We start from the raw sequence: 27,123 nt of genomic DNA, 5'->3' as shown, positions 1-27,123 counted from the left end.
CAGCCAGTCGCAGGAGAGACGATAAAACGATGAGGTGCAAAAAAAGAGGAGCTGCATGCGTTTTTAAAAAAAGTGTGTATGGGTGTGGGTGTGTGAGTGTGTGTGTTTGTGGGTGTTTCTAACTGTTACAAACACCCACAAACAGCCTCTGAACACACACACACACACACACACACACACACACAGATGTGAAGCTCCACTCTTTACACCATGGGTCTCGGTGGCTGGCTGGTGTGTGTTAAAAACGGGTATTGCAAAGTCATCCTCTAGCCGACATGTAACCATAGCAACGACATGAAATTCAGCTGACTGATCGACTTGATAAACTCACGACAGGGAAGGAAAACACACCGGTGTATTTGTTAGAATGTTTCTTCCTCTTTCCTTTATATTGTTGGTAAACCGACTCGTTGAGACTTATTTGCCTCCACGTTGTGAAAAGGGAGATAAGGTGGGCGAGAGGAGGCCACGCCTCCAGGAAGCAGCGGCTGGTGAAGCTGCATCTGTGGAGAAACAAGACACTGAGAGAGACGCAGCTCATGTTTACAGTATTATCAGAGGAAAAATAACCGGCTGAACAGAGACCTGAACACCTGAGCACGACTCAGCTTGTCCTATAGCAACTCACCCGTTTTAAGTCGGAGGCGGGAATCACGTGATTTACAACCTCTGTGCACCAAAGTAGGAACAACATGGACGCCAGATCAGCTGGTGCTTTACTGGCTCTGTCCGAGCACCAAAACCGGACCATGCAGGTGGAGGTCAGAGGTCAACACAGCTGCTGCTGCATGTGGATCACAGCAGGTCAAACTGAAGGTCTGCGTTAAAGGAACAGTCCAACCTTTTGGGCAAAATGCCACTCCAGTCTTTCTTTTTTCTTTTTTTAAATATGAAGACGTGGATTTTAAATCCACATGAGCTGCTGTAAGGTTTATTTTTTCACGGAGCAAGACTGCTAGTCTTTATGCTAAGCTAACACGAGCCATGTATGGTTCTTACAAATGTTAAAATGATTTGCATCATTCCAGTTGTTCTGACAGGGATCTAAATGGCCCAACAGAACCTCTCTGATCCGGTTCCTCACAGCGCAGAGAACCTTCAGCACCGTTCTGAACAAAACATAGGGACCATGCTCCGTGAGTTGAAGTTACATCCCTCATCACTTTTACACAAAAGTTTCCTCCTTTCAAATCTTTCTACACACCAGTTCTCTTTTCTTCCACCACAAGTTGATTTTCAAACGAATGACTTTCCCACATGAGCAGGAACTTGGCTGAGAAAACCTTTGACATTGTTTCATGCGTTGTGTTTGTACCTATTTTTTTTAATCCCTTTCATCAAATCATCAAGAACCCAGTGTGGTTCTTCAGTTAATATTCAGCACTGATGTGGAACATGGCATACAAAAACAAATGCACCATCTTTCAGCACTGTGTGGAACCATTTTTTACAGAGTGGACACTTGAGAGAGAGAGAGAGAGAGAGAGAGAGAGAAAGAGAGAGAGAGAGAGAGAGAGACAGAGAGAGACAGAGAGAGAGAGAGACAGAGAGACAGAGAGAGAGAGAGAGAGAGAGAGAGAGAGAGAGAGGGAAGTGTGTTTGGTCCACAGCAGCAGAAAACTCTCCTCTGAGGTAAAGTTCCTTCAAACTGCTGAGACTGAGCTCTGCATCACACAGCTCATTCACACACACTTTAACTTCACATTCACACTGAAGTTAACACACACACACACACACACACGCACACACACGGCGTCTGCATGGGAACCTGACTGGACGTGGGCCCAGCTGTGTGTTTCTTTGGTGAGTACGTCCATTTCTCCTGTTTTTCTCAGCCGTGCTCGCAGAGTCGGTCCCTGCAGCTGCACCCTGCATGCCTTAATCTGAGATCCTGGATTGCGACATTAACTTCCTCTAGCAACAGCAGCAGTGATGTTGTGTCACACTGACCGGGCTGAAAAGGTTTTATTATTTTATTTAATGTTGATTGTTGTTGAAACTAACTCGAGATACTCGAGATACAGCAAAATGAGCAATATCATAATTTGAGTCATAGTCAGATTTTGATCAGATTTGATTAAATCACAGAGGAACAGGAATAAAACCCATTTTCTTGATTATAGAAATGAAATAAATGCATTTGTATAACAGACTTAAAAAAATACATTTTCCGCACTACAAGGTAAAAAAAAAAAAAAAAAAAAAACAGTAGAAATTAACAGCAAAGGCAATAAAAGCAACAGAAGAAGAACAGATTTCGTCAGCTGGTCAGGTTCACTGCCTTTTGAGTCATGTATTCTTGCATGGTTTGCATTTACTTGATTGTGATAATTAATTCCTTTAAAATCCTATTTCACTAAATGATAGTGAATGCTGCTGGTTTGTGTCTGTAGTTCCAGCTGTTGGATTCCTTTAGCTCAGTGATGTTCAAACTCTGGCTGGGGACCCGCAGGTGGGTCCCAGCATAGAGACAGGTGGGACGCTGCATCAGCGCTGTCTGTTTTCAGTAATAAAGGTCAGATATTTTTGAATCATGCCGTGCGGTGTGTGCCCTGCTGTCATGCACCTCTGACCGTGATGCTTTGCATTTACATGTTATGTTATTTACATAACAAAAACAACAGCAGCTTTCTCAGCGATCTAACGAGAACAAAATCTTTAAAGCAGAGAGCGGCTGGCGGCACAGCAACAAGGATCGCTCTCCAAAACAAAAACACATAAAACGATAAGATCTGATGACGTGAAGAGCTGGCATGATGTGGGAACATCAGAATCACTGGAAATGTAAATGATGTCACGTCCAGCACGCCCGTGTTTTTTTGTCTGCTTGATTTGCTGATATTGAATGTACAAAAGTGGTTTGCAAATAAATACAAATATCATCGCTGCCCAGTGACAGCCTTGTAGCTCCAGTTTTGTTGATTTTCATGTCTTAACGGAATCTCAATATTTGCATGTTCTACAACGCTCAGGGGCTTTGAAACTTTTACAAAACTAATTATATAAACTGAAAAAATGCACAGTCATCAACGTAGGAACAGGACTAGATATTGTTGTTTTTTTACCTGGAAAAGTTGGTGTGTGGTAACAAGGTTTGGTTGGACAGCAGTGATGAGGACAAAAACTGCTTTGAAAGCTTAACTACAGTCTATTACAGTAGATGGAGATACTGTAGTACATAAAGAGTGATATTATAGCACATACAGATATTAAAGTACATAGAGGGATGTTATAGTACATAGAAATATTATAGTACATACAGAGCATATTATAGGACCTAGAGATATTGTTGTACACAGAGAAGGACATTATAGCACATAGAGATATTTTGGTATTTTTATTTTACCTCACAAAGTGAAAACTCAAAAAGTTTGAGAATTGCTGCTTATACTTTCATGTTGTTTGTGTGTCATGCAGCCACATGGATGAACTGCAAACCACTTTCAAACCAGTGAACATCCTGATGATCCTTTATGATCTAGATAAATAACTCGTCTGACGCCACATTTACTCTAAACACCACGCTTTTCACACAGATGCCAAACCTCTACGACGAAAAGCTTCACCCCGAAATAGCCCAGTGAGACTGACATCAGATCCTGTGCGCCGATTAAAAATAGAGATTGTGACTTACAGTCTCCACATGAGCCGAGTGATTCACAGAGGCCGTAAACTGAAGTCGTTTTTCACATTTTTATATGCAGCTTTGCCTCATTTGAAGGGGAAAGTTCAGGCTGAGGAACAAACATAAGACGTGCCGGCAGGAGGGTCTGGGACGTCCTGAGGGAGCACTGAGGGTTAGTTTGGTGTTGGTTGGAGCTCCATTCTTCCACAAGCATCTTGTAGAGGGATTTTACAGGACATAGAGGTATTATAGTACACATAGGGGGTATTATAGCACATAGAAATATTATAATACATAGAGAGGAATTTTTTAGTACATAAAGGGGGTATTGTAGCACATAGAGAGGGATTTTATAGTACATACAGAAGGATATTACTTTGTATAATTCTTATATCGATTATTAGATATTATAGGATGGATGCATTGCATAAAGCCTCATTACAAAGACAAATGTGTGAGTTGAGTGGCTCTGGTCTACAGAAAAAAAAAGAGATGTGGTCATATGAGGCATTACTGTTTTTATTTACCTATTAACCTTTATTTTGCCTGGGTAGTTTGGCTGAGCAATTATTCTTTGCTTCACACTTCACACACAGATACACACAGTCTTTCCCGGGAGCTGCCCTCAGTCTGCACCGCTGGCCCCCGAGCGGCTGGTCAGGGGTTCAAGTGTCGAGCTCAAGGGCACGTCAGCTGTGGGTCCTGAGGGAGGGGAGAGTCAAGTCCAGTCCAGTCACTTTTATTTCTACAGTACATTTAAAATCAACAGGAGCCGAGCCAAAGTGTGATACGGCCGTGGCAGACGGGTTTACAGTATGAATGTACAAGATTAATTGAGTAACACATAAAAGCCAAGACTACAATGGAAAACATGTTGAAGAGAAAAACAAAAGGTAAAATCAAGTTTTAAAAGAAGAAATTAAGAAGAAACCAGAAAAACACTGAATAAAACCGACAACAGATTAAAACTCAATAATAAGAGGTTGTTGGACATAAATTAAGAATGGAATGAAAAAAAAAAAACACTGGGCAGGAAAGAAATTTGATTTGAAAGAGTGAGTGGTGGAACAGGACTTGACAGAAAAAGCCAGAAAACGTCCGGTCATCTTTGGTTTTGAGGTGTGACTGCGAGGAGCTGTGGTGACCTCAGTGACCTGGGGGGGCAGATTATGGGATTAGAATGGATTAGAAGATCAATGATGTACTGTGGAGCTAATCCATGTAAATCAATAACAAAATTTTACAATCAATTCTGTATTTCACTGCTGTAGATGAGTATGGACCGGAGTGATGTGACGACTTCTCTTTGTGCAAGTTAAAGGTCTTGCAGCTGCATTTTGAACCAGCTGTGGATGAGACAGAGTGGAATAAAAGAGGTGATACAAGCACGGAGAAGCGTTTCCAGGTCCTTGTGAGATAAAAATAGCTTTAGTTTGGCTGTGGCTCCAAGATGATAAAACCCGTCCTTCACAGCACTACTGACTTGTTTATTAAAATTCAAGAAAGTGTTGAATATTTTACAACAGAGCACCAAGTGCATTGCTTAGAGATAGTTGGAGGATAATTAGGGGCCCGGGTCCCTCTTGTGTTCCTGCGTGTTCTTCAGTTTGTCTGTGGATGTCCTGTTTTCCTGCCACTGGATGAAGGGATTTATTAATATACTGTCCGGCCGGCCCGCTCCCTCGGCCGGGGTGACCTGGCTGTAGCAGGAAGTGTCTGAACAGCAGGACAGAGCGCCGGGAGCTCCACGCGCTTTTGATTTGAGCCATGCACGTGACCGGGTGTAAACAGTGTATTGTGTTCAGTTCATGAATGTGAAAGGTTTTTGTGTATGTGTTTTTTATGAGTAAAGGGGATTTTGAGCTCAGCAGGACAAAAGGAAACAGGCTTTTTTTTAACCGTTTTGACCTGAAGTGAGCACGAGCCTGACTGTACTCACACAGGACTAATTTCACCTGGGGACGCCTGGTCATCTGTAGTCATTTTGTCTGATAATATTAATACTGGGTAAACTGAGCTCCCATTAATACCAGGCTCAGTGACAATACAGTTTTGGACCTGGGCTCATATCAAGCTCCTCAAAGTGCCATTTTAGTCTTAAGTGCTGAGAATTAATGAAATTTACTCCTTTCAATGTTAAGTGTAAAAGCAAGTTATCAAATTTCTTAAAGCTAAGAACCAGTCTTCCTCTCCCAGTTTTTTATTCCAGCAGGAGAATCGCTCTGGTGGCCAGTGTCCAGCTGCTGAGGGCCCAGAGAATCCTTATGGGCCTGACAGGGCTAACTGAGCGATGAGGCGGAGCTAAGGCTCGTGGGTGGGGCTTACCTGTTGGTGGGCGGGGTAACGGTGCAGCTGATAAGTCCAGATGTCAGCACAGCAGCTCGCTTTGTAGCAGAAACAAAACAGAGAAAAGAAAAATGGAGGACAAGCAGCAGTCCTGGTCAAACGAGGACATCAGGGCTCTGCTCGCTGTCTGGACAGAGGAGAATATCCAACGCCAAATCCATGCTGTTTGAGGAAATGAGGACGTTATGTGATATACAGTGAGAGAGCTGGCAGCAGTGGGGATCCAGCACACAACGGGACAGGTCTGCCAAAAACTGAACAAACTGAGGTGTCAGTACAAGGCAGGTAGAGCTCACAACACACAAAGTGGCATCCAAAGGAATAAAAAATGCCGTGGTATGTAGTTCTGCAGGAGTTAGTTGGTGCTGGGTCTGCAGACTTTAACCCCTCACTTCCTACTTCCTGCTGGCTGCATGGACGGGACGAGACTGCAGGGCGATCGGCACCACAGTGGAAACACAGATGGTTTTTGTTTTTGCAGTTTGAGGCCGAGGGCCAGTATCACCGTCTGGCTGGTAGATAACCCTCGCTCGCAGCAGTACGACAGTGGAAAGACGGTTTTATTGACTGCCTAACAAAACCCTGTGCAAACAGCCACTTCACACAAGCAAGAGGTGTAACTGTACGACATTTCTAAATATTCTCAAATAAGAAATTCCATTCAGTGATTGGTCCTGTTTGAGGTTTTCCAGTTGTGTCATCCAAAATCCCGTTTGCAGCTCAGCAAAATGTAAATCAGCTCTGACAAAAAAAAAAAAAAAATCTTACTCACGCATAGGCCTACTCCCATTTGAGAACCACTGGACTAGAAGTTAGCCCGGTGAGAGAATGCATTAGAATAACGATTGAGTTCACAGATTTCACTCTTCACTGATGATCTGCTAATCTACAGCACAGAAGGTTATGGATTAACTAAATCTTGTCAGTTGGGGACACGTCATATAAAATATGATGTGTTTCAGTTTGAGGTCGTTGACACCAAAAAGGTTGAGAGTGACTGATCTACAACAAGCCCACGGAGCGGTGGGCGACAGCCAATGAGAGAGTGAGGAGAACCAAACAAATCTGTCTTGCCCGGCGACAAGCTCTGAACAAGGTGTTTGCTTCCATTCTGCCTTCTGAGTCAACTCTGAATCAATGAACAAATGAATGAGTGAAAACGCGATTTGAACCCTACATGCTACCTGTCTGGCTTTATTTTAGTAAAACAGACGCCTCTCGCATCTGTTTTCGTTTCTCAAGTCTGTTTTCACTTCCCACCAAGTGGTTTCCTGAGTTTCGGGACCAGACAGAGGGCTTGTAAGTTGTGAACTGTTTGTCACGATTATGGGCGCAGAACCTAATTAGTGCTTGAACCCGAGGGCGCTCCAGTGTGTAAGCTGTGATGTGCTTTTCTTTGTGTTTTCCAGGGATGGATAACTTCAACTCCACCCACCTCCCCACCAACCAATCAGATTTAAGCTCCATCTTCACCCGCCAGGTCCTGCCGGCGCTCTACATGCTGATCTTCACGGTTGGCGTGTCCCTCAACGGCCTGGCCGCCTGGATCTTCTTCCAGGTGCCGAGCGACTCCGCCCTGGTGGTCTACCTGAAGAACATGGTGGTGGCAGACCTCCTCATGCTCACTTCCTTCCCGTTCAAGATTGCTGCCGACTTTGAACTGGGTGGCTGGCGCCTCTACTTGGTCGTCTGCCGCTACACCGCCGTGCTCTTCTACTCCTCCATGTACGTGGGAATCCTCTTCATGGGGCTCATCAGCATGGAGCGCTACGTCAAAATTGTACGACACTCCTCGCCACTGAATCTCCTGCAGAGCGTCGGCTTCGCGCGCCTGCTGGCCCTGCTCACCTGGAGCCTCCTGTTGCTCTCTGTCCTGCCCAACGTCTTGCTGACCAGCCGGCCAGCCAATGAGGAGAACGCGCGGCACTGCATTCAGCTGAAGACGCCGCTGGGTGTCCAGTGGCACCGGTGGTCCAGCCTTTGCAGCGTCGTGTTGTTCTGGGTGACGCTGCTCGTCCTCGCCTTCTGCTACACCTCAATCGCCCACCGGGTATACCAGTCGTACCGGCGGGTGCGGCAGGACGGCAGCGACGTCTGCCGCAAGTCTAACCGCAGCATCTTCAGCATCCTGGTAGTGTTCTTTGTGTGTTTCGTGCCGTACCACGTCTGCCGTGTGCCATACACACTCAGCCAGATGCCGGAGTCGGGGTTCAGCCCGGCGAGCCGCTTCCTGCTGTTCCAGCTGAAGGAGGTGACGCTCTTCCTGTCGGCGGTCAACGTCTGCCTGGACCCGGTCATCTACTTCCTGATGTGCCGCACCTTCAGGGAGTCGCTGCTGAGGAAACTGGCGAGGGGAGAGAGGAGGCCCTCGCTCAGCACCGCACAGAGCCTCAGCAACATGTAGGAGGAGAGGAGGAGCTAAAAGACAGGGTGAGAGAGGAGGAGGACCAATAAAAGAAGGCAATGAAAGAGGAGAATTTAGGAGAGGGAATGAAAGGAAGGGATGGGCAGATCGATATCAATACTTCCTATACTGCCATTTCCTTTTGATCATCGATCAAAATATCTAAATATGTTTTTTCTGTGTATCTGTGTCTCTGATGCTGAAAAATGAAATATTGTAGCAAATGATGCAGATAATGGCACAGAGAACTGCAGAAAACAGAGAAAACAAGTCTGATGTTTGGCATTTTGATCAGTAATAAAAATCAAACCAGTTATTTCTCTCAGTGTCAAAACAATGAGTCGATTAATCAATTAGTGGATCCACAGAAAATTAATAAACTGTAATTTTGATAAGTGATGAATGGTTTTAGTCATGAAACAACACGGGCCCCGTGCAAAAAATCACGTGGGGGTCCCCGTCTGTCACCATGAATCATTTGATGTAGATCCAAAAGATTCACTTCAGTTTTTTTTATTTTTCAGTTTTTGAGAGGACGTTGTTTAATATATATAATTTTGTGGCAATTTAAATTTCTGGTAAATAATTTAAACATATAATGATTATAAATATAGTTTCATGGTATTTATTTTTAAATTGTTTTGATATTTTTTTGTAGATTCAAACATCTTATTTCCCCTTTTGAAGAAAACAAACTTTAGTTATTGGTATTGGGGATTTTTTTTTTTTTTTAATATATGTATTTTTTTTGCAATATAAAGTTTTTTGGTTGTTATACATTTTTACATTTTTGTGGTCATTTTTCTTTTTTTTCTGTTTTTTCCTCCGTTCATATTATCATGAAATTAATACTTTGGGTTTTGTTTAGATTTTTTTTTTTTTTTTTTTTCTTTTTTTGGTGTTTTGACTCAGGCTAATTAAGAAATCTGAAGATGAGACTTTGATCAGTTTCTGTCAGACTTTGGCATTTTTTCCCCATGCTGAAGCATTAAAGGGAAGCTTTAATCAAAAATATAACTGATTCTGTTGATGATGACTCATTTAAAAGGTAAATTGTTTCAGCACTAATTGAAAGGTATGTCACTTGACGTGCACCTTCAACCTGCTGAGCTGGACTTATGTTCTGTGGTGAATTCATCTTTTTTTTTTTTTTTTTGTACATAATCAGAAGTACTTTATACACATATTCATGATCTTGCGAATGTAACTTTGTGTTTGTGTAAAATAAAAAAAATTCTAAATATTTATAAAGATGTTTAAAAAAAACTGCAATTCACCAGTTTCTTTTGCTATTTTCCCTGCCAAATTTGACAAAATAAATATATAAATAAATAAATGAAAAAGATGTTTGAATTGTGGTTGGTTAACTGAATTTTTTTTGTTTGTTTGTTTGTTTGGTGGAATAATTAATTATTTAGAACCTCAACGCTTCCTTGTTTTAGCCATTAAATCATGGTTTACTTTTTTTTACTCTGATAACATATATTAGCAGTGATAAGGGTCAGTAAGAGCAGACATGGGCAACAAGGTTATTTGTTGTTGTTGCTTTGGAGAATATAATTTTTAAATAAAACAAGAAACCACCTGCATGGTGTTTGTGTTTTATTCCACAAGGGGGCAGTGTTTCTCTCTGTCTGCTGTGCCTCTTCATGTTTGCTACTATTAGTTTAATTGTGAAGGAATTTCAGAGGTTTATTACAATATGACCATGATAAGTGATGATGTTTACTGTAGAATTAGGAAATATCATCATCATCAGTTCAGTACTATACTACTACTACTACTGCTATTTCTACTGGTACTACCACTACTCCAAACACTACCACTATGACTGCCACACACTCTACTATTACTACTATAACTACTACTTGTTGATTTCTGCAGTAACTGTATTATTTTTTCAGTTACTGTATGCTGAGCGTTCTGTTGTGTAAATGTGTCAGAAACTGGCCCTTATTGTCAGTCTAGCTGGAGAAGCAGAGTTCCTCTGAACGACCTCACTCTCTAGTTTGTGTCTGTAAAGTTTAATGAGGCTGTGATTCCCCTAGAGGTCACTAGAGGTCATTATATACAGTGACGTCCAGTTTGACAAAATGCTCTGCCTGCAGTGAAATGGCTGCTATGGGGGCAAACATCATCACACATGAATCAAATGTGGCTCATTGAATCCACAAGAGTCTCAGCTTTCCAGTCAAAGCCAACTGATGCAACTCCAAGACTGTTTAGGCCCAGTCTGCACAAACACACCATTTTACAACAGGCCACAAGAACACATGTGGACTGCAGGGTTTGTGGCCCAAACTGCATGGGATTAGCAGAAGGTGGGCATGTCTGCAAAGGGGAGAGCCGTGGCTGCCCAGAGAACCCATTTTCAGTCAGACATCTGGGGGTCAGAGGTCAAGAAACTGTGCTGGAAACAGACGTGACAGTTTTTACCCTCACCAAAATTTAGCTGAACTTTGCAGTGATATTTATCTGCTTGCTAACAACCTAGCATGACATGCATGACATCAATCCATTCCTTAGGTTAAAGTTTCCTCCGATACCAGGATCTTCACTCCAGCTCTGTGCAGCCTCTGAGAGACAGTCAGTCAGACGGGCTACTGCTACTATTACTACTGCTGGTACTACTACTCCTGGTGCTGGAGCCTCTGTGTCTCCAGCTGTGCTGCAGGTCAGGAACGGGCCAGGTGGGGACAGTCCAAATCGGGGGCAGTCCAGGTGGGGACGGTCCAGGTGAGGACGGTCCAGGTTGGGGACGGTCCAGGTGAGGACGGGCCAGGTCAGGGACGGTCCAGGTGGGGACAGTCCAAGTGGGGACAGTCCAACTCGGGGGCAGTCCAGGTGGAGACGGTCCAGGTGAGGACGGTCCAGGTCGGGGACGGTCCAGGTGGGGATGGTCCAGGTCGGGGACGGGCCAGGTCGGGGACGGGCCAGGTCGGGGACGGGCCAGGTCGGGGACGGTCCAGGTGGGGACAGTCCTGGTCGGGGACGGTCCAGGTTGGGGACGGTCCAGGTCAGGGACTGTCCAGGTGGGGACGGGCCAGGTCGGGGATGGTCCGGGTGGAGACCTGGACCAGCCCCTGCTCCTGAACTTCCTTCCTCTTGGGGCTCACAGGAGTGCGACTGAGTGCTGTTGGGTTTGTTTTTCAGAAACTTCCTGTTGGGGCTTTTCCCATCGGCCCTCATGCAAATCCACCTGCTGCAGTTTTACTGTTTTGAATTTTTCATTCATCAGTTTAACCTTAAGAGTGTAGTGTAACCTCGTGGCTTCATAACCTCTGCATTCAACAGAGCTTATAAGACCCCTATTTAATTTATCCTGTAATGTGATTCTGTCTTTTATGTGCAGCAGAACACGAACCTGCTCTAAAACAGTTTTAACTGACTCAGGCCAGTTTATATGTAGCACATTTTAAACTCTGTAATGTCACTTTTAATATTTTCCTGTATAGTAATAATGAAGTGAAAATGAAGCCTCATAACATATTTAATTTTCCAGGCTTTAGAACTTTAATTTCTGAAAGTGGGAAAAAAAACACACTTTATTAGTTTATAAGGTTTTGGTCATACCTCCAGGTTTTGGGGGACACAGAACCAAAAATACTCAAATAACCATAATGCCTTGCACTACATAGCTCGGTCAAGTCCACCCACTGAAGGCCAACCGGTGAATGTGGCCGTGTTCAAACAGAAAGTAGAAGACGCAGTCCAGCTACTGATCAATATGTGGAATCAAACACACTGATCATTTTATAGCATTTAGCCCACAGAGCTTAAATGGAGTTGCCAAGATACTGGGCTTGTCGGGGTTTTCAGAGCCAAGCCGAGCGCTGGGACAGAAGACATGACATCTATTTCACATAAATCTTCTAATCAAGGAGATATTTTGTCATAAATTTTCCATGGTAGCTAACCTGGCTCTCAGTCTCTCAGTCCCTGCCACAACTTAATGACATCAATGTTTATCCCACCCTGCGACGCTGCTGATCGGCTCGGCTGGTTACAAAACTTAGAAATCACAGCTGAACTGAGCAACAGCAGAACTGCAGAGCCACTGGAGACTTTTCAACGTAAACATGTGACTCGTTGGTTTGGGAGCTGGCTTTGGTTGCTTGGCTGGTACAGATTAAAATGATAATTTCGGTTAGTGGCTGCAGTGACAAAGCCTATCAGTCGGGCCGGAAACTTTGACAGCCGACTTGAGGAGATATGTCGTGCTGCGGTGCCTGGATCAGACCACTGGAGATTTAAAACCGTGACTAATTTTGAAATCGGGTTACATCACACTATTGGTTAAAATTTAAATTTCCAACCACTAGAGCAGGATGATGTCACTGTTTAAGATGCTCTATTTTACAGGAAGCCGAGGTCATGTGAGGTAATTTCATGGGAACAATAACAATCACAACAAAATTAAGCGCTTAAATTTTGGAGAACAAGAAGGGGAATCTAGTGAAATGTTCACTGAGCTCTGTGCTTCAGCTCTACAGTTCAAAGTTCATGTGGACAAAAGTAAAAATAAACGGCATACTCGTGATGATCGTAAAATGAGGCCACTAACATGATTTCGCAGAAAAGTGACTCCCTCGCGGTGTGGTTGCTTTGACTTGCAAATGATCAGCAGTGACAAAGTTAAAACCACAGCAGTGTGTGTTCGCACCACTTCTGCCCCCGTCTGTCACTGCAAAAAATCTCAAGGTTACCACCAAGTCATTCAGTCTCTTCTGCAGTGTTTAAGCCTTTTTCCTTCAAACAAGGTAAAGAAAAAAGAATCTGCCAACAGGATGACATAATCCCACTGGTTTCCAACGCAGTTTCATTTGATTTTCTTTTTCTGGGAACAAGTATAAATGTGTTGAAACAAGGCAGAATGAGGCAGGTCAGCCACTAGGATCAAGAAAATGACACTTGATTCAAGAAAATTCTGGAAACAAATGAAGCTGCACTGGAAACGTGGGATTATCTCATCCCACTGGCAGATCTTTGAAGAATGACAAGATTTTTTTGCAGAGGCCACTTTTTTTGCAGAGCCCCCCCAACCCCTTCTCTCTCTCTCTCTCTCTCTCTCTCTCACACACACACACACACACACACACACACACATACACACACACCCCTCTGCAGTCCTTCCTTGTGTGACAGCTGTACAGAAGGAAGTAGTGCAGCATATAGAGAACTTGCCCTACGGCGGACGTGCTCACTGAAGAGCAGGACGCACAGGTGAGTGCAGGTAAACCAGTTCACAGGCTCTGACTGACCGCTGACACGCTGAAGCTTTTTATTTATGCGCTGATTTGAGTCTGATGAGGCTCATGTGAACAGACCTTACAGGGTTAAATGAACACTGACAACTTCACTGTGAAGTTTCTTAAGGCTTATGTTTTGCATTTCATCTCTGGTGAAAACCATGTATCTCCAGAAGAGCTGATTTCCATGTTTTGGTTTAATCTGAGGATTTACATGCTCCCTGATGGGTTAGGAAACCACTGGAGGTAAGAAACCTTTCAAAATGGATTAAAAACAAAACTTTCTTGGCTTCTGAAAAGCTGACATTCTGGAGATATGTGTTTTTTCACAGGACACGTCGGTTTTCGTTTCATGTGGTTTGAGTTGTGGGGGGGGAAAAAGCAGGAACTACAATTGTCATGACAGGAACTCCTTTGTACCTTCATCTATGATAACTATAAATGATTAAAAAAAAAAAAAAAAAAGTATGTTATTAGTTATAAATTTTCCTGTAAAGTAAGTTCACAAAGCGGGCACAGAAAAACACAGCTGAATGTGATGTAAACTACGTCACACACTGACCAGCGGCAGCCGGACCCTGCAGTGCACTTTATGGACATTTAGCAGGAAGTTGCTGTAGACTGCGTGTATACACAGTGAGCTACTGTATCATCAGAGTAGTTCCTGCTGATAAAGATGTAAATTTTTCTCCAAAATGACTGGCTATATGAAATTTTTGTGGTGACAATGTGACTGTCGCACCAGGGAATCAGCGAAGTGACTCTGATGAGGAATGAACGACGGCCCTCAGCCAAACCCAGGTGACACACTTCATTTTTTTACTTTAGTCAGCTGAGAGTGTGGTCCCATTCCCATACAGCTAATCTGAAGTCTTGATTACATTTAGGGGTAAATGTATTTTGTCGCAGGTTTCATTTGTTGCTACTGAGCCCCTGAGGGGTCACAACAAGATTTTTTTTGTGTTACTGTGCAATAACTTCTGCATTCCTGTGCAGTATTTTGCGTTCTCTTGCAGTAAATTTTACCTTTTTGACTCACATCGCGTTCCCTCTGAGCTGTGTGTCTGTTTCCTCTCAGCTGCTCTCAGCGCAGCGGCCTCTTGATCTGAGGATGTGTTTCAGTTTCCTTTCACTCACCACCTCACCATGTCTGCTGGGCCGCAGCCTGTCAGCAGAGTTAACACCCGGCTCAGAGTCAGATTCAGTCAACTGATCCAGACGGGGACACCGTACCGCTGTGCTGGGATCAGCTGAGAGGAAACAGTTCAGACGGCTCAGAGGGAACAGAAGGAGAGTCGACCATGATCATGACCCTTCAGGGCCTCCATACATTTCAATTGTATCACAAATACAGTCTTTTTTAAAGATTATTTTTTGGCATTTCTGCTTTGAAAGTGACAGTAGAGAGAGAGAGACAGGAGCGGCAGGGGAGAGAGGGGACGATACGCAGTAGACAGCCCAGGCTCAGATTCAAACCAAGAGCACTGGGATTCACAAATATGTTTCCTATCAACATCTCTTAGATATCATTTCAGCCAGTTTTGTTCTGTTCAGGTGTAAAACCACTTGGATACAGCAGCATAATGTTTGCAACAGACACACAGCTGTCGCTTTGTGCTGGACTCGATCTCAGGTCACCTGGGTGAAAGTGGCTGTCGGACCCGTTTCAGACTCAGGGATTACAATCAAACATTAATCCAATTACAAAAAATGTTCCCCTGGAAACATAACTGAGATGCAGTTTAGTTGTATGAGAACTTTATTCTTAGGAGACTGGGCTCTCTTCTGCCTCTCTCAGGAATTAAAGGTGGAGCTTTACACCTGCAGGTGACAGGTTCAAATCCTCTAACCAGCTCCATGTAGTTTGAAAGGGGACTGAAACTGCTCCCTGGGCTCAGTCAGATTTTCCTGAGTTGTGCTGACTGAAAAATAAAAATCACATTTTACCTAAATGCTGCGATGGACTGGCGACCTGTCCAGGGTGTTTCACTGCCTTCGCCCTATGAGCGCTGGGATTGGCTCCAGCACCCCCCCGCGACCCTAGTGAGGATAAGCGGTTTAGAAGATGAATGAATGAATGAATGAATTTTACCTAAATGGTCTTTTTACTAGTAAATTGAACTGCAGTGCATCAGACAGCACAGCTGGAAGGGAGAGGCCTTCCTGTTTTCAGTGTTGAGCTGAAAATGTAAATTTTCTTGCGCCTGGCCTCTCCTCTTTCAGATCATCCAGAAACATGAGCGGCCTGGCAGCAGCGGCACTGAACTCGTCTCTCAACCGGACCTCAGACCTGCCCTGCGGCCACGTGGACACCTCGGCCCAGCTGGTCTTCATGCTGGTCTGCAGTCTGCTGTTTCTGGTACTGTGTCAGCACCTGCAGGCTCCCACATCACAGTCACTTTAGCTCCCGTTAGGACCCAGACGCAGAGGTGCTGGATGTCCCGCGGTCCACCTCATGTTCTGTGAAGTGAAACTGCATAAGAGGTTGAACTGTTAGAAATAATCACCACCATGGAGCAACAGCCAGGTTTTTTCATAAACTGAATGTCCAAAAATCATATTAGTGTCACTGCAGGGAAAAAAATTAGAGTTTTCTTCTGAATCGGCCCAAGTCACAGCAACGTCTCTTCAGAGTCCAGATGCTGAGGAGGAGATTGGGATTCTGGACTCAAACCAGCAGGATTTCCTTCTGACTGGATCCCACACTAGTTTTCACAGGTTCTTCTCAACTGAGTGGCTTTATATCCTCCAAATTTTCAAGTTGTTTTCTTAGTATTTTTTCCATAAATTTAAGACTTTAATCTAATAATTTCTGAGTTTTTTCTCACACATTTGTGACTTTATAATCTCTGAATTTTTTTGTGAGTTTTTTTTTTAAACTTCAAATGTAAATGTCCAACTTTAATCGCAGAGATTTTTCGTTTCTTTTTTTCAGAATATTACGCCCTCTCCCAGCTCCATCATTTTTCTGTCTCCCTACAGCGGCACTAATACACCGTCACAGCAATCAGATTCCTCCAAGTTTATTTTACTGGTGATGAGGTACATCTGGTGCACGTAAATGTGTGTGTGGTTTTATAAAGGAAGTGAATACAATAAACCAATGATTAGACTCGTTTACCATTGTAAAATATACTCAATATATACAATGCACATTTGAAAGGAAAATTCGGTAAGCATTTAACACATATTTCTCAATATGGATTACACTGAGCTGTATGGTACTGGCCAGAGGAATAAAGAATAACTGTCACTTCTGCAAAATGTGTTCAAATTAAACATAAATAGCCACGACTGTTGTGAACAGAATATGAACTGAACAGAGAGTGCAAAGGAACTAAAATAACAAACTCAGGCTGTCATAAACACACACACAGGTCTGTGTTTAGTTTGGGGAACTGTGCTCGTTCTTTCTGCAAGAGCGCCCAGAGATTATTAATGCTTGAAGTGATGTGCAGGTGTGGGTGCAGCCATGTGCAAAGTCCTGAAGCATGATGGGAAACTGAGTTCTGAGACATGGAATGAAACTGTTTTACAGAAACAAAGTTCTCAAAAAAATACTAAAAGACTCACAATGCAGTAATATTCATCATGAGGGTGAATTCTATATTTGCTCTATATTTAGCTGTAAATTTATTTATCTAGCATACAACTTGTGATCATTCATTGGACGTCACAGATTTTATATTTCTTAGGAATCCTTTGTTACCACGTGACAATTTTTCCAGGCAATCGCCATCAGATCCTGACAGGCTACAAAACTGCCATCAATATAAAATGATTCATCATGGTTTTTACGGAATGCCTCTTTAGTTTCTGGAGTATGAGCCATGTTGTTTTTAAGCAGCACATCTTGGTTTTCAAAATGTGTCGATGTTGTCAGATACCTGGCAGCTCCCATTCTGCAGGCATCATCGCTTTTGATGGGTATGAAACTGTGCCTGCACTGCACAATTTAACCAATTCTGTCTCTTTTACTGAGGAAATAATGCACTGATGCAGCCGTAATCCCATGACCCACCCAAAACCTGCAGGAAAACTTGCAAGGCATCTCATCATAGCTAATCTGAAGTAACAAAGGAGCTAAAGATGTTGAAAATGAAAAAAAGGGGCAGCAGAAGTCTGCAATGTGTCTGTGTCTCCCTTTTGGAGGATGAGGGGTCCGATGTGAAGACGAGGATGAAGGTTCAGGACATCCTGCTGGGAGAACAGAGGCATAGCACAATGTGTGTCCAAAAAACCTGAGGCACATAGTTTGGAGAGATGACTGAAAATGACCTGACAAGACGTTGTGCCTCTGCTGGCTCAGTGTTAGTTATCAGCGTGTCTTGTGTTGTGTAGCTGTATTTTAATGTGCCAGCACCTCAAAACCTGCTAGACCTCCTTGTGCATCTCTTCTTTATAGGTTTTGCATGACGTCACTGTATGGGGGCGCTCTCTTAGGGACGGGTGACGTGTGACAATGCACTAATACCAATGCACATACCATACCAAAATATAAATAATACTGTTCAGCTGGTCATCAACACGGTGCCCACAGCAAATGAGTGATGTTTCAGTAGGCAGTTCAGATTTCAAACACTGTGATGCATCGCTGTGCTTGATGTGGCAAATGTGTCCACAACATGGTCAAATTGGGCCTAGAAAAACTTGATAACAACAGGTACCAAAAACCTCAGAAAAATAAGAGCCAAAGTCTTCAATCAGGCTTCAATACGTATGCACAAGAGTCAGGCAGGGTCCTGAGTATGCAGGTTTTATTTTCTGTTAAAGATCTTCAACAGGAGTCCACCAGGAGCATTCCTTAGAGAGAACTCACTCGAATCTACTCGTACAACGTTTTCTATATTATTTAAAGGGCCCTCCCAGTTTTGACAACGGAACAGAAGAACAACCCTCTGTCTATCCTTTTTGGGCTATTTTCTGGGCCTAAAACAATGTCATCATCAGGACTTTCCCCTGGATGCCGCCATGTCTTCCCAGACTAGTTCTGACCGGTTCAAACCAGCTCAGACGAGCTCTGCACAAGTTCAGAGTAGCCCTGACACCATTTTATTCAGGCCTGATCTTAACTTTATCTCTTATAAACAATTTATGTCATGCATACAACCCTTATTTTTAGTTAAATCACATAACAGTCTTGATTATTTAGCTTATAATTTGTTGCTGCTTGCTGCCTTTTGATTAAAATAGCTTCCACATGCTGTTCCCTCCTCAGGTGGGTTTGGTCCTCAACAGCTTCACGCTGAAGGTTTATTTCTGCCGTGCTCAGCAGCAGCAGCTCTCCAGCAGCGTGACCATCTACCTGAAGAATCTGGCGGCTGCAGACTTCCTCCTCAGCCTCTGTCTGCCCCTTCGCATCGCCAACTACATCAGCGACTCCGCCCTGGTCCGGCAGGCCTACTGCCACTTTGGCGCCTCGGCCTTCTACCTCAACATGTACGCCAGCATCCTGTTCATGGGGTTCATCGCCGCTAACAGGTGGGTGATGAAACCCCACAGCTGCAACCACATTAAAGGACACTTGTGTCTATCTCAGTGGGCTCAGCAAAGTTAATATAAAATGAATCGCAAATGATCTGTAACAGATCCTTCTCGTGTTTCATGAGAGGAGTGGATAATATTATTGCAGATATAACTGATCATTTTGATTTTAACGACCATCATTTATCATGGGCTTTTCCAAGTCAAAACATTCTCATTCCCAGCTGGGCTCGGTCACAACACTGACGCCCAGGCAGCCTTCAGCATCAGGATGAAACACATCAGGCTCTCTCACTTTTATCACGTGTCAGTGTCATGTGTGACTTTTGAAATTTAACAGATTCCAGATTACCAGTTGTTAAAAATTTAATAATGTAAATATTTAAATGACTTCATCAAAGTAATGTAACATATTACCTGTGATTACTTTTTGATAAATTTTCCAACAAAAGTTTTAAACTGGACAGAAACAGGTTTAAAGCAGGACCTCACCGCAGAACTCAACACTGACTGTCAAACTTTTATTAAAAGTTCTTCAACAGAACTTGAATTAAATTACATTTTTTCTAGTAACTGTAACTGATTACAATTATATTTATCTTATAATTTAATTACATGTAGCTTGTTGCCCCCCAGAACTGGTCACACGATCAGGGTTAGGCAACAAAACCACTTGGTTACGATTAGGGAAAGGTTAGGTTTACACAACAAAACGGAAACAGGGCTCGGTCTCAGTCAAACATGTAAGGTCTGGTTGAAACAGGTCAGACACCTGGGCATGAAGGTCCTGTGGTTTACCTTCCCACCATCACACTGCCTTTGGCTTCTCATGGCTGCCTCTGACATCGACGTCAGACTCTGAACGCAGTCATACGCCTCGGCGTCAGACACAAAAGGGCTGCGACCAAACTGCGGTACTGGACGTCTTGGGAGAGAGACCGGGCTGTCCTGGTTAGTGCTGAGGTCACACTTCAGAGTGTAGCTCCTCACGTTACAGCCTCACCTCGGCCTCGATCAATGAGACATTCAAACACTCTTTTGTTCTGGTCCACTTCACCATCAGTAACACTCAAAAAAGTGGTTCAGTATTTTAAACAATACCCATACGTTTGGCATTGTGAAGTCTTTATATTACATTCCAACTTTACCTGCCTTTATTTATATAGGTATTGATTTTTTTTTATTTCTATCAGGGATGTAGGAGAAACCATTCTCTGTAGGAACGTACAGAAAAATGTTCTTTTATGGATCAACAAATATCAATCTAATTATAGGTCACAGACTGATCAATATCAACTCATCACGCTTGTCTTCTGCAGAACTGACGCCTGTCTCTAAAGAAACACCCAGGCACTTTAATGTGTTGATGATTTCTTCATTTTTACCACAACGCTGCTCGGCAGTGGTTGGAGCCACTTCCTCATAACAGCACACTGAACACTTTGAAGATTATGTTGTGCACTTTCAAAAGTTTCTGAGCAATGTGATTTTCAGAGACCTCTTAGTTCTTCTCAGCTCCAGGTTTGACACTTATTTTGACAGCTGGTTACACTCCACTTGTGTCCTGCATCATGTGATGCAGGACACAAGCGTCTCCAGCCCGTCAAACAGAGCATGTTCTCAGCCAACAACATGCAATGTAATCGTAATCGCGTTTCCAGGATTAGACTTCCAGGATTTTGTTCCTAAACAGACGTCTACCTGCCCCACTCAAGAGCACCTGTGCCAAGAGCCGCGCAGTGCGTCCTTCTCCTTTTGTAAATAGGACACATAATAATAATAATAATAATAATTATTATTATTATTATTATTATTAAATTATTATGATTATTATTATAATAATCACAACATAAACAAACCAAATACTAATAATATAATAAAAATGATAATAATCAAGAGAAGAAAGAAAAAATAAATACATAAAAAAGAGGAAAAACAAAAAAGAAACTATGTCAACCGTCAGTCATATTTATACACTCTCTTTTATACTTAAACTGCTCTATGTTTGAACATGGTTTCATTTCATCATGTTCCAAATGTTTACACCATAAACAGACACACACAAGCTTTTCCTGGTAGTTCTCACTTTCACGTTCTTAAAATAAAACAACCCCCTTAAGTTCTAAATTTCCCTCTCTCTGACTGAAAATGCCCTGAATATTTCCTGGTAGTTGATTTTTTTTTTTCCTTTACTTTGAGCATGATTTATGCTGTTTGATATAGTATTTGATCCATGAAGTTTAACAGTTTTGACTAAAGAAACTCAACTCTCCTCAAAAGAGACAGAGTTCTTCAGGAAACTATCGGTGACAGTGTTTTCTCACACAGCGGTGCTTTGCTCAGCATACTGCGGTCTAAAATCTGATGGTATCAGTGCTGTGCCCTTTTGAGTCATCATAGCACCGCGGCAAGGCACAAAACACTGGCTGACAGAAATGTCTGATTATCATCCTCCTTTATCAGCCTGCAGACAGAGCTAGGAAGTGTTCGGTGCTCTCTTCTTTGCTGTAAAATTACATCAGTTTGACCAGGTCTGCTTTCAGCCCAGACAGCGGTCTGAACTTCCTCTTTGTGCGTGATTCTCACAGACAGGGTCTAAAAATTCAACGTGAGCTTCAACAGGAGTGTGGCTCTCACTCACCGCAGGCAAAGATAACCTTTCAGTTAGAGTGACAACACGTGCAGGACACCAGCACAGACCCAGAGCCAGGGAGTAGATTAGCAAACACGACAACATGGATGACAAAATACCCCATCGACTGACAAACTGATTTGAAATAGTCGTCTTCTCAATATCGTCTCACATGGTCGTTTATAGGCCCATTCATACCCTTTTTTCATCCGTCCTATACGTGTATACCCTTCATACCTCTGTACGTCTTTTGTGTTCGGGTGCGTGTTAACACAACACTTCCTCTAGATGGCAGTGCCCAGCGCCAATAAACTGGCATTACAGTTTTTCTCCATTGGTTTGGCTCATTTCTTGAAACTGAAATTACATTCTCAAAACTTCAAGATCATTTGGCAAAACAGTCTTACAGTTCAGCACAACACCATAGATCACTTGCAAAAGCTCATATCTCTCCCAAAATTGTTCACTCATGCTTCAGAACTAAATTCCTTTCCCATATAAATAGTCAGTGCCCCCAAAATGAGAAAGATCCTTCTCAACTGCTTTGGCTCATTTCTTGAAACAGACCGGACGTTCTCAACACGCTTGGTGCTTTTGCCAAAATAACCTGGATGGTTCAGCACAACACCATGGTTCACCTGCAAAAGCGCATATCTCTCCCAAAACAGTTCACTCATGTGTCAAAATGAAGTTTCCTTCTCATATCAGTAGTCAGTGCCCCCAAAATGCATCGTCCCTTTGGCATTGTGTAAGCACTGCAAGTCAAAATGTTTAGATGTTTTGTCACTATGGCAGAGGACCATTGAAATATCACTCATGTCCACCTCTCAGTCTTAGCCCAGTCCTTCACTGACAGTGGTTACTGTACTAATTATTTTTGTCTAGCTAACAGAATACAATTGTGTATAAAACTGAAAAAAAAAAAAAAAAAAATAGGATTTTACGGTAAGAGTAGCCTCCAAGGTTTGACATCACACATTGCACTCATACTGCTACCATTACAGTTTTTTTTTCAGTCGCTTTACCTCCTCTGTCAACTCAGAAACCCTGGTATCAAAACAGTAAATCCATTGGCCTAATGAGAGGGGCTCTTCCCAAAATAACACATTTTGTTTGCAAAAGGCTCTTACCATAACAAAACATTTCAAACAAAAAAAAGCACATTTTGTCACCACCCAATACAACTTGCAGTCAGGTGAGTAAATCCAGCCACTCACTCACTTCATACTCAACACCAAAATGCAACATACCCTTTTCAGTCTGAGCAGGTTCCACTTTACTGTTTCCTGTGTGTATTGCAGTCATATTTTTTTTTTTTTTTTTTGGCAATTTACATAGTTACATATTGTAAAGCAAGTAGCAAAAGCCAATATTTCCCTCAAACAACTCAACTTCAGCCCAAATGAGTAGATTCCTTCAGTCAGCTCTACTGTACTGTAACACAGCTGACAACAGAATACAAAATACAGCTGTCAGTTTGAACAAGGTTCTCCTGTCTGCTGCACATTCAAATGTGAACTTACAGTAAAGAACTGCATCCGAACTCAAAGACTTTGAGGTGAAATTTTACTGTATTGATGGCAAAAACTGAAATACTGTAATTCACATATAATATTACGCAGAAAAACTCAAAGAAGTTGAAAAAAAAAATACAGAATACAATTTATAAGCACCTTTTTTGTAGGTGCATACTGATTGATTGGTGATTGGTGATTTGTGGAAAGGGTAGTGATGCAGGTGCACTAGTGATTTCACAGTGATGCAGGTCATTTCTATCAGCTGTGAGCAGACGTTTTGCTTTTGACTACCACAGTGAAGTCAGTGGAGTCAGGGCCATGTAAATGACACATGTGAGAAGTGTTGTGCAAAAGAGCCTGAAAAATGTGTGAATCCAATGAAAAGGTATGAACACATTTGCAAAAGAAAACCTCTGCTGTGGTTTGGAGGTGAAGATGACGACAAAGTGGATCCCAGTTTCATTATACTGGAAAAAAATGATTGAAAAAAACTGTAAACAATTTATCAAATGTTCCAAGAGATTCATATATGGTATTATTCATGGTATTATGTTCTTGACTAATTTTGACAATTGAACAGACTATTGTGCATGTGATGACTTATACAATGAAACGATGCTGACATGTTTTGGAGAGAACAACCATTAGACTGAGAATCCAACGGTCAGTTTAGATCAACAAGATCTATTCACTGGGAAATTGCGCTAACTGTAGGCTAACCGTACTAAATCATTTGCAAAGATGTACTGAGATATTGAGACATGTACTAAGACATTTGCAATTTCATGAAATGAATGAGAAGTTCCAGTATGTTTTGAACAATTGCCAAGAGGTTTGGAGTTTTGTCCATGTTATTTTGAGAATGTCATTTCAGTTTCAAGAAATGAGCCAAACCAATGGAGAAAAACTGTAATAAAACATGGTGACTGTGGAAGAAGTCCTTTTATTGTGCGTCGTCGTAACATAAGGCCGCTAAACCTCAGCAGTCCCTTCAGTGGGGAGTTCCGGTGTTTGGTGCTGCCAGTGCGGGAGATGGATGATGAGGGGCATTTCCACTATTTCAGGATGTCCGCTCCAACTTTTGACAAGTTGCAGCACCACACCCGATTTTTAAATGCCTTTGCAGATCTTTTTTGTGACTCTGATGATTTGGCGACAATCTGGACTATAAACTCAACACTGCCCACACGATTTCTGGTGGTATTGCTCTGGGAATAAAACAAAAACAGGCAATTTAAAACAAGTGGAAACACTGCATTATAAAACCAGACAAATGAACAACAAACAAGAGAGGCAGCAAAAATCAAATCTCAATAAGATATATGGAGAAAAGATGGAAACAAAGAAACAGTAAAGTAGGCAGAGACAAAAATGCAAAGCAAAGAAGGACATCAAAACAATAATGGTAAACAATAATGGTAAACAGCAAAATTTCTGTTCTTCAAAAAACATGTTTATTGTTTTCTGTTCTTCAAAAAACATGTTTATTGTTTTCTGTTCTTCAAAAAACATGTTTATTGTCATGCCAACAAAAAACAAAGCAAGATATGGCATCAAATAGTGGCATACAGTATATGTTTGAGCTGCACACTGTCCCTTTTAGATCAAATAAGAATATGAAATGAAAATGCCACAAAATAATACAACTTAAAACACACAAAAAATAGATATCTATCTAGAAACAAACTCAAAATATCAGTAAAATGTGAACTATTTCTGACATTAATATCCTGACAGACTTTTTGAAAGAATAAAAAGCTCAGTATTTGCTCCTCCTGTAGTCTGTCTTCTCTCTCCCTCACGGCTGTATTTCTTAAGGAAACTTAAGAAAGCAAAATTCCCATGCCAAGTTCTTGTCAGCTTCTACAAAGGAGCGATTGAAAGCATCCTGACTGGAAACATCACAAACTGGCATGGGATGTGCACGGCCCAGGACAGGAAGACTCTGCAACGAGTGATTAAAACTGCCCAAAACATCATTGGCACCCATCTACCAAGCATCAGTGATATCGGGGAGGTGAGGTGCCTGCGCAGAGCCAAAAGGATCCTAAAAGACAACACCCACCCCAGCCACAGCCTGTTCACCCTGCTGCCATCAGGCAAAAGATACAGAAGTATCCGCTGCCGTACAACCAGACTACAGAGCAGCTTCTTCCCTCAGGCTGTGAGACTACTAAATGCACCATCTAAACTCCTCCAGGCTTAATAATTCTATTTTCTACACAATCAATCAATTAATCAATCAAGAGGGAACCACACTTAATTTCATTATTCAACCTGTTGTATAATAACAAATAAACTTCCTTGTATCCTTGTATCCTTGTCCTGCACTTGCTTGAGCTTGGAAACAATCATTAGCTATTAGCTTAAACAGTGAGCTGAAAGAGGCAGGGTTTGGACCAAGCAGGGGAAAAATATCGCTTTTCATATCACAACCTTGTGCTTGGTGAACAAGTGGTGTGATAAATGACTCACTGGCTTTCACTTGAGCCATAAATTTTTAACACTTAAAAACAAATTTTACATTTATAATTAGCACCGCTTGCATTTTGCTTTCATTGAATATTACTGTATTATTCAAAATTATTTATTAGTGTTAAGAGTGTTTTTTCTGGGGGGGGGGACAACTTTGTGGATGGAGGGGTCTTGTCCCCCACGACCCCCCCGGGATTTCCGCCTATGGTGGAACTTGACAGGACAGTAATAGTCGATGCTATGAACACCTATATATGCTTAACTTTTTTCTTACCTGCTAACAAACTGAACTGAACTGCTTTTCCTCTCCGCAGGTATCTGAAGATTGTCCATCCTTTGGGAACCCACATCCTGCAGAAGGTGCGAGCCGCCTACATCATCTCCGTGGTGACCTGGGTGTCCCTCCTCACCTTGACGGGTGTCTACGTCATCATGTCGCTCCTCACCCAGCCGTCTCTGCCCTCTGTCCCCGCCAGCAACAGCTGCAGCGTCCTCCACAGCTCGCCAGCCAAGCTGCTCTACAAGATCATCCACTGCTGCTCCGCCACTGTCTTCTTCTTCGTGCTCGTCTCCCTGGTCTACTTCTACTACAGCACCTCCCGCAGGCTGACGCTGGTGCAGCAGAGGCAGCCAGGAGCCAGCGCAGCTTCTCAGGGCTCCAGGAAGCTTGCCAAGTCCCGCAGGAACATGCTGGTGCTGGTGAGCGTGTTCTGCATTTGCTTCATCCCGTACCACCTGGTCCGCATCCCCTATACCTTTCTACAGAAAAAGTGCATGTGGAGCGGGGTGTTCTTCTACCTGAAGGAGCTCACTGTTACGCTGTCGGTTCTCAACGTCTGCCTTGACCCGCTCATCTACTTCATCTTCTGCAAGGCCTTCAGGGCCCAGATGCGCCTCAGGAGAGTGTTCAGCACCACGCAGGTGCCAACCCAGGTGCCATACGTGGAGAGGAGGACGAGCGAGGGCCATCTGAGCATCGCAAAGATTGATAAGAAACCGTCGTTCAGCATGACAGTGAGACGGACCGGTGTGCTGTAGATTTGGCCAGCAGTCACAGTCAGTCAGGACCTCTGTTGATTGAGCAGCTTGTTGCCCCAAATGGCACTGAGACAAAACTGTTTGAAGGACTTCATTACTCAGATGTAAGACAGCATTTAGTTTACTGCACTAAGGTCAGTAAACTAAATGCCGTCTTACATCCGGCACAAAGCAGCACCAAGCGTGACGCAAGTGTCTTACTAACTCCCAGCCGGTGCAGTTGTCATTTTCCTGTCCAGGAACTCTTACTCCAGATGCATTTTAATTGAGGTACTTTTTACTTTTTCTTCAGTAGATTTTCACTTAAGAAGTTGTACTTCTACTGCAGTAAAATATCACCAAAGCAACAGGAC

The 27,123-nt window shown here is 42.8% G+C and overlaps 2 protein-coding genes across 3 annotated transcripts; both read left to right on the top strand.

Moving 5' to 3' along the window:
* The first annotated feature begins 1,071 nt into the window (after positions 1-1,071).
* Positions 1,072-8,466, top strand: LOC115370382 (P2Y purinoceptor 14). Of its 2 annotated transcripts, none has more exons than XM_030067382.1 (2): positions 1,072-1,136; positions 7,381-8,466. In XM_030067382.1, the coding sequence occupies exons 1-2, from the start codon at positions 1,130-1,132 to the stop codon at positions 8,373-8,375; spliced, it is 1,002 nt and encodes a 333-aa protein (XP_029923242.1). In that variant the 5' UTR covers positions 1,072-1,129; the 3' UTR covers positions 8,376-8,466. The 2 variants fall into 2 exon arrangements, with proteins under 2 accessions (XP_029923242.1, XP_029923243.1); XM_030067383.1 differs by lacking the exon at positions 1,072-1,136 and adding an exon at positions 1,627-1,803.
* Positions 8,467-14,240: 5,774 nt separating this feature from the next.
* LOC115370465 (P2Y purinoceptor 14-like) lies at positions 14,241-26,770 on the top strand. Its single transcript, XM_030067491.1, has 4 exons — positions 14,241-14,425; positions 15,848-15,983; positions 18,843-19,105; positions 26,047-26,770. The coding sequence occupies exons 1-4, from the start codon at positions 14,391-14,393 to the stop codon at positions 26,768-26,770; spliced, it is 1,158 nt and encodes a 385-aa protein (XP_029923351.1). The 5' UTR covers positions 14,241-14,390.
* The last annotated feature ends 353 nt before the right edge of the window (positions 26,771-27,123 follow it).

The sequence above is a fragment of the Myripristis murdjan genome, chromosome 13, assembly GCF_902150065.1.
Source record: "Myripristis murdjan chromosome 13, fMyrMur1.1, whole genome shotgun sequence".
Taxonomy (NCBI): domain Eukaryota; kingdom Metazoa; phylum Chordata; class Actinopteri; order Holocentriformes; family Holocentridae; genus Myripristis; species Myripristis murdjan.
The sequence above is the reverse complement of the archived record's forward strand: the minus strand, read 5'-3'. Positions and strand labels throughout refer to the sequence as shown.